The 8,080-nt window shown below is 44.8% G+C and overlaps 1 protein-coding gene across 1 annotated transcript; it reads right to left on the reverse strand.

Annotated features, from left to right (window-relative positions):
* Positions 1-955: 955 nt before the first annotated feature.
* Positions 956-2,567, reverse strand: LOC123112367 (eukaryotic translation initiation factor 3 subunit E). The gene has a single exon (XM_044533331.1). It carries the CDS (start codon positions 2,468-2,470, stop codon positions 1,145-1,147), a length of 1,326 nt encoding a protein of 441 aa, XP_044389266.1. The 5' UTR covers positions 2,471-2,567; the 3' UTR covers positions 956-1,144.
* Between the last annotated feature and the right edge of the window lie 5,513 nt (positions 2,568-8,080).

An 8,080-nucleotide genomic window follows, 5' to 3' on the forward strand; every position in this document is an offset into this window, starting at 1 on the left:
TGCAAGCCAGGTCTCACGCTACGGCAATCATACTGGGGGCTAAGGGATATTACAGGTTCATAGGGCAACTGGAGCCAGTCTATGTGCCCTATAATTGCAATGCATTCCAGTAGTTACTTGTACATGGAACAACAATGGTTAAACTGGTGTGTAGCACCAGTTGTAATGAGCCAGATAGTCCCAAGGATGATGGAGTAGCCCTCGGCCACGCCAACTCAAGAGTAGTCACGCACGCTAGAGCATCAGAGCCCCTACAAACTTAACTGAAACATAAAAATTGTTAACAGGATCATGCGTGTTATGAATGCATCCAAACACAACTCAAAATTTGACTGCAACATGATTGATAGGGCAGCCAGAGTTAGTCTATGTGCCCTGTAATTGTAATGCATTCCTTACTTATACATGGAATTATGGTATAGTTAAACTGGTGCATAGCCCCGGTGCTAATGAGCCAAATAGTCCTAGATCATTGCTACTGATAGGATTTAAGATGGAGTAGCCCTATGCCACGCCGACTCAGGACACACATACAACACTACAGCGATCAGGACACACATACATAGCTGTGAGCAAAACTCAGACCCGATTTCAAACTTTGGGTCCATCAAAGAACAGGATCCATCCATAACATGAATGCCTCCAAACATTAATCAGAATTTGACTCCACCATGATTCATTGTGCAGCTGGAGACGGTCTATGGCTATGCATTCCAGTAGTTATTTCTAATAACTAGAATATATGCTCTCCTAGTTATGTGCTTTCAAATCTAGAGGAACATGACCCATCACACATACCCAGACGCTACAGCCTTATAGGACACTTACAGACTTAACTGCAAACCATAAAAACGTTTAACAGGAAGCTAAGCTAGAAAGACAACAGGGAGCTCAAAGACATTGCAGACAAGCCGAGACAGACAGTTAAATATGCAATGACACCACAGCAAGGAAATGCGTTAAACGTCTTTTGCAGTATTAAATTCATAGGACGATAAACTTGAGTAAAAGGAGTACAAAGCATTTAAAACATCAGCATAAGCTGTAGCAATGTGATTCAAATACTAGCAACGAAGTCACTGCCTAACAACGAAGTTCCCAAAGTAATTTTTACCGCCTCAAAGCTGCAGATCATCTGTTGGTCTCACCGAGCAGCCTGCTGTGCTGCTGCATGCCCTGGATCCACGACACTCTTTGCCAGCATGTAGGTCCTGGCGTTGAGGTTCTTCATGCTCTCAATAATCTGCTCATGGACATCAACACGATTGGTTGTCATGATGAGAGTCCCCGTCACTGAATCAATCTTGGCATCTAGCTTGGAACTCTTGACCATGTTCATTATCCACAACTCGGCTTCATCATAGGTCATGTTCAGCTTCTCCGCAAGCACACCAATATCGATGCAGCGATGTATACGGCAGTAGGTCTCAAAGATGAACAAGCGAGCATTCTCAAGGAACTCGTCTCTCAGAGGAACAGCAATGCCATTCCTCTCTTCGACGCGCTTCCCCAGGAAAGGATCATTCAGTATAACCTGCTCGCACTCGACGAGCTTCTGCTGAGCGCCATCAAAATCATACTTGACATACAGGCACTCCAGGAACTCAATGATGGGATCCTTGTAGCTGTTCTGCTCCTGCTGGATGACCTTGATGAGTTCCTTAAGCATGTTCCTTCTCCTCTTGTTGACAACAACTGCAGCAGCAAGGTACCTCAGAAGATGGGGAGCGTTGGTCTGGATAGCATTGAGGTACCTGTCCTGGAAGAAGAGGTCGATGATCCCGTTCCTTCCATTCTCATGGTTGAAGAAGATGAAGAGGCTCCAGTGCATCAGCCATATCCTGCTGTGGAGCTGGTTGACAGGCGACGAGGTGAAGCTGCTGGAATCAATCATCTCCTTGAGCCTGTTGAGCTCCTCCTGCGCGACATCCCAGTTCTGCATCAGTATCTCCGCCGCCAGCTTCCCCCACAGGGCGCTGAGGCTCCTCTCGCTGTTGGTGCACAGAGCGCGGTACTGGGACAGGAAATCGGCGGCGTCCGAGTACATCCCGCACTCGTACTGGAACTTGGCGTACTGGTAGAGGGCCTCGATCTGGTCCGGGCCGATCTGGTGGCGCTCCTGGAGCATGTGGAGGTTGTACTGCTTGTCGGCGTGGAGCTCCTGCACGAGCTGCGGGCTGGAGAGGAAGGCGACGATGGGCGCGACGGCCTCCTGGAGGGCCCGGAGCCTCTCGACGACCTCGGAGCGCCGGGCGACCATGTCGGCGGGGACGTCGTCGGTGCCGTGGAGCGACTTGTGGATGTCCATGGCGTAGTCGACCATGTTGGTACCGCCGAGGAGGCGGATCTTGCCACGCAGGATCTCCTCGTCGGCGTAGACCCCGCGCTCCTGGAGGAACTCCAGCACGGGGAGCACCAGGTGGGGGTCCATCCACGCCGCCACGCTCGCCGTCAGGTCGTGCTCCGCCATGGCTGTCTCGGGCGACGGGATGCTAGGGTTTCTAGGGTTTGTGGGTGGCGGCGGCGGGTGGAGGGAGGGAGGGAAGGGGAGACTGGCTGGCACGGGAGAGGTATGCGATTCTTGCTATAAGTCGGAAAGAAAGCAAGACGTGGACCTAGTTCCCTCCCACCGTATGGGCCGGGCCAATTGCCGATCTTAGTGGGCCGATTACACAGAGAGCCCGAAGCTATTTTTTTCCACCTTCAGAGACAGTTGTCCCGGTTCGGTGCCTCAGAGCATGGATAATAATATAGCCCTTCTCAAAAAATAAAAAATATAGCCAGCAGCTGGCTGTAACATATTGTCATGTCATTTACAGCCAATATAATAGCTAACATGTATAATAGTTGGCTATAAAAAAGTACTACTTTGTCAACATATGGCCCACCTTCCATCTCAAAGCTTCTTGGAACTTGTGCTGCAGTCGGCTGTAAGTCTACAGCCCGCTTCCCTTCTCTCTTCCCTTCTCTCTTCCAACTAAGCAATAATGCAATATTTAAATCCTTACATCCCGCTTACGCACCTTATTATACTTGCTCTTAGGACATGTACAATGGTTCAATCTTAGAAAACGCCACGTAGAATAAATGATGAGGCGGGGGAGAGAGAAATCATAAGAAAAGGCTTGTCTTTTCTTATTTAAGAGAAGACAAGAGATGAACTCTTAACGCAATATGTCTCACCACGTTTGAAAGAATAGCTAGCTATTGAAAAAAAAGCTAAGAGATGATCCATTGTAGATATTTTTTTGTCATCTCTAAATTACATGCAAGACTTAAGATAAGACTATCTTATCCACCATTGTACATGCCCTTAGGCGTCCAAACAGTTCTCGGCGTTCAAGTACCCCCGCTCCTAGGCTAGCCCAAGAAGAACGCTACACTCAATTGCATTCGACCAGTTTCTGAAAGTGCAACTATCCCTAGGTGGTTTTGGTAATTCATAACAACATATAGCTCATTGAGCTAATGCTATTCCAAGACTATTATTTCAGGAAAGCTCAATGAATGGCATGGCATGGATGATGAAAGTGGATCCCTCAAAATATCAAGGACAAAGGATTGGCTCAAACTCAAAAGCTCAAGACTCTTCATTTTACATTTTAGTGATCCAAGATCACATTGAGTCTATAGAAAAAGCCAATACTATCAAGGAGGGATGAAGTGTTGCTTAATGAGCCTCTTGCCTCATGTGCTTAGTGATATGCTCCAAATACCCTCAACTACTTTCTCACATCCTCATATGACCTAAAGCCAAAGTCAAAATCGGTCCCACCGATTCTTTCTATCCGACGCCACCGAGTTCAAATGTCATAGCCACTGCCACAAACCCTAGGCAAATCGGTCTCACCGATAGGGATCTCGGTCTCACCGAGATGGGATTGTAATCTCTCTGTTTCCCTTCGTAACGTTTCGATCTAACCAAAGTGAGTGATCGGTCCCACCGAGATTGCAATGTAAACTCTCTGTTTCCTTTTCGTAACATTTCGGTCTCACCGAAAAGAGCGAATCGGTCCCACCGAGTTTACCTGACCATATCGGTCCTACCGAGTTGCATGTCAGTCCCACCAAAAATCCTAACGGTCACTAGGTTTACTAAATCGGTCCGACTGAGTTTGTTGATTCGGTCCCACCGAGATTGGTAAATTGTGTGTAACGGTTAGATTTTGTGTGGAGGCTATATATACACCTCCACCTCCTCTTCATTCGTGGAGAGAGCCGTCAGAACAAACCTACACTTCCAACTTACCAGTTCTGAGAGAGAACTACCTACTCATGTGTTGAGACCAAGATATTCCATTCCTACCATATGAATCTTGATCTCTAGCCTTCCCCAAGTTGCTTTCCACTCAAATCTTCTTTCCACCAGATCCAAATCTTATGAGAGAGAGTTGAGTGTTGGGGAGACTATCATTTGAAGCACAAGAGCAAGGAGTTCATCATCAACGCACCATTTGTTACTTCTTGGAGAGTGGTGTCTCCTAGATTGGCTAGGTGTCACTTGGGAGCCTCCGACAAGATTGTGGAGTTGAACCAAGGAGTTTGTAAGGGCAAGGAGATCGCCTACTTCGTGAAGATCTACCGCTAGTGAGGCAAGTCCTTCGTGGGCGACGGCCATGGTGGGATAGACAAGGTTGCTTCTTCGTGGACCCTTCATGGGTGGAGCCGTCCGTGGACTCGCGCAACCGTTACCCTTCGTGGGTTGAAGTCTCCATCAACGTGGATGTACGATAGCACCACCTATCGGAACCACGACAAAAACATCTGTGTCTCCAATTGCGTTTGAATCCTCCAAACCCTTCCCTTTACTTTCTTGCAAGTTGCATGCTTTAATTTCCGCTGCCTATATACTCTTTGCATGTTTGCTTGAATTGTGTGATGATTGCTTGACTTGTCCAAAGATTGCTAAAATCTGCCAAACTCTAAAATTGGGAAAAGGTTAAGTTTTTAATTGGTCAAGTAGTCTAATCACCCCCTCTAGACATACTTCAAGGTCCTACAAGTGGTATCAGAGCTTTGATCTCCATTTGCTTTGATTTCCATAGCTTTTGGTGGTCATAGCCTTGGTTTCACAACCTAGGAGAGTATGGTGTCTAGCGAGGGAAATTATCACCGTAGAGGTCCTTACTTTGATGGCACTAATTTTGCTAGTTGGAAGCATAAGATGAAAATGCATATTCTTGGACATAACCCCGCCGTTTGGACACATCCAACTTGAATTCTTTGATGGGAGAGAGCCAAACCGTGAAGCTAGAGCGCATGAATTGAAGATGCTGCAATACAACGCTCAATCTTGTGATATCCTCTTCAACGGTTTATGCCCTGAAGAATTCAACAAAATCAGCCGTCTTGAGAATGCAAAGGAAATTTGGGACACTTTGATTGATATGCATGAAGGTACCGACTCCGTCAAGGAATCCAAGTTGGATGTGCTCCAAAATCAGCTTGATAAGTTCAAAATGAAGGATGGTGAAGGTGTCGCTGAAATGTACTCTAGGCTTGCTCTTATCACAAATGAGATTGCCGGCTTAGGAAGTGAAGAGATGACCGAAAGATTCATCATCAAGAAGATCCTAAGAGCATTGCATGGAAAATATGATACCGTGTGCACATTAATTCAAATGATGCCCAATTACAAGAATCTCAAGCCAACGGAGGTCATTGGTACTCATGAGATGTCACTCAAGGATAAGGAGAAACTTCACGACAAGTCAAGTGGTGCTTACAAAGCCTCATGTGAAGCCCCCACATCATCAAGTGAGAAACAAACCTTTAATGAAGAATTGAGCTTAATGGCGAAGAATTTCAACAAATTCTACAAGAGTAGAAGCAAAGAAAGAAGCTCTAAGTCAAGGTCCTACAATGACAAAAGATCTTCTAGTCAAGAGCGCAATTGCTACAATTGTGGGAGACCCGGACACTATTCCAATGAGTGTACGGCACCCTACAAAAGAAGAGAAGATTCTCCTAAAAGAAGAAGTAGAAGAGAAGAATCACCACCAAGAGAGAGGAGGAGTAGAGATGATCATTATGAACGAAGAACATCCCAGAGAAGCAAGGATTCGGAAAGGAAGGACAAGTCATCAAAGAGCTACACAAAACGAAGACATCAAGCTCATGTTGGTGAATGGGTATCCAGTTCCGACTCTGAACATCACTCCGAGAGAAGCTATCACTCTGACTCCGAACATACTCAAGATGAAGGTGTTGCCGGTCTAGCACTTGTGTCAACCAACTCCTACGACATATTTGAATCACCAAATGAAGGAATTGGAAGATGCTTCATGGCTAAAGGCCCTAAGGTAACTCATCCCGAGTATGCTGATTTCAATAGTGATGAAGATGACTTGTTAGGTGATGATGATTTACTTATTGACAACTCTAGTGATGAATACTATGATGAAACGTCAATTAATCATGCTAATCAAGATAAATGAATGACAATGATAAGGAGAAGATTGAACTTCTAACTAAAGAACTAAACACTCTTAAGTTAGCTCATGAAACTATCTTCGAAGATCATCGAGAACTTTTAAGGGCTCATGAGAAGTTACGCTTTGTAAAGCTCAATCTTGAGCAAGAGCATGAGTTCTTAAAAGCAATCAATGATGATCTCCGCAAGAAAAGTTCTTCTTACATTGCCAAGCGTTTACTCTTATCTACTTACATGCCTCAAGTCAAGTCTAGTAACAAGAACAAGAAAGATTCTTCCTCTAGTAGTAACAATAACAATGCTAAATCCAATATTGTTGCTTCTAGTAGTTCTCTTGATTCCACTAATGATTCTCTTAGCCAAGTTACACTTGAGCAAGAAAATAGCTTATTGAAGGGAATTATAGAGAAAGGTGTATACAAGAGCCTTGCCGAGAGTAAGCAATTCGAGGAAATTGTACGCAAGCAAGGAAGGCACCGGAAGAATCAAGGTGTTGGTTTTGAACGAAAGTTCAATGCCAATGGAGTTGAGTGGGAAGAAGATTAATACCCCAAGACGAAGTTTGTTCCTCAACAAGAGAAGTATGATCCTACTTCCTTCAAGGGAACACAAGCACAAGATGATCTTCCACCACAATACTACAAGAACAAAAGCAAGGACAAGCTTCAAGAGGAGATTGATGCATTTGAAGAAGCACCTAAGGCCTTGGTCAAGTGGGTTCCCAAGACTACGTCAAGTTCTACTTCATCAAGCACAACTACTACACCAAGGATTCCCATCAAGATGATGTGGATCCCGAAGAAGAAGAACTAGAGAGTTCTTGAGGGTGACTCCGCCAACATTCTTCACTCATATCATTATGGCAAGGACAAGTGCAATCAACTTCCACATCTTGCCCTAGTTCAAGGAGTCACAAACCCTCATGTTGGTAAGGCAAGGGACAAGGTAACCTAATGTTTTCATGGACATCATTTTGTGTGTGCATCACTCTATGTCTGTGGATATTCTTGTTTGTTCCTTGTGGGACTAACCCCTGTAGGTATTGAAAGCGCAACTCACTCCAAAGGATTGCTCCAAAAGATCTACATAAACATTGAGCATCCACATCTTCAACACCTACATGAAGTCATCATCGACAAAACCCAAGGTTAGTTTATCCCTCTAAGGGGGGATCTCACATCTAGGGGGAGCTTAACTCTAAGAATTGAGTCAAAGCAACTCTAATGGTGTGAACACATCAATGCATTATGTAAAAGTGGTAACCCCACTTGAGCTTAAACGATGAGTATGACCTATGATCAAATGTTCTCATTTGACTCCTAAGTCAATATACTCATATATATATGACCTAGTCATCGCCAATTGTTTGATAGATGCTAGAATTGGTTGTGCATGCTTTGCCACATATTTCATTTTTCATTTTATTGTGTGAGCATGTTGGCTGCATATTTTACTCATTCGAGGACATCCACTTGTTGTTTTGATTGATTGGATTCTTTTTCTTTAGCCAAGTGGATGGACAAGAATGCCTAAGAACCTTCTCTAGATACCTATGATTTTCTCGTCTCAAACTCTATTCATGCTACATCACAAAATTTGATCAAGTCAGATTCGAACCACCCTGTGTGAGGAGCACTCGGAGTCCCC

This window comes from Triticum aestivum, chromosome 5B (genome assembly GCF_018294505.1).
Source record: "Triticum aestivum cultivar Chinese Spring chromosome 5B, IWGSC CS RefSeq v2.1, whole genome shotgun sequence".
NCBI lineage: Eukaryota > Viridiplantae > Streptophyta > Magnoliopsida > Poales > Poaceae > Triticum > Triticum aestivum.

Excerpts from the sequence above, each read along its gene's own strand:
- LOC123112367 (XM_044533331.1), bottom strand. The coding sequence starts at position 2,470 with ATGGCGGAGCACGACCTGACGGCGAGCGTGGCGGCGTGGATGGACCCC.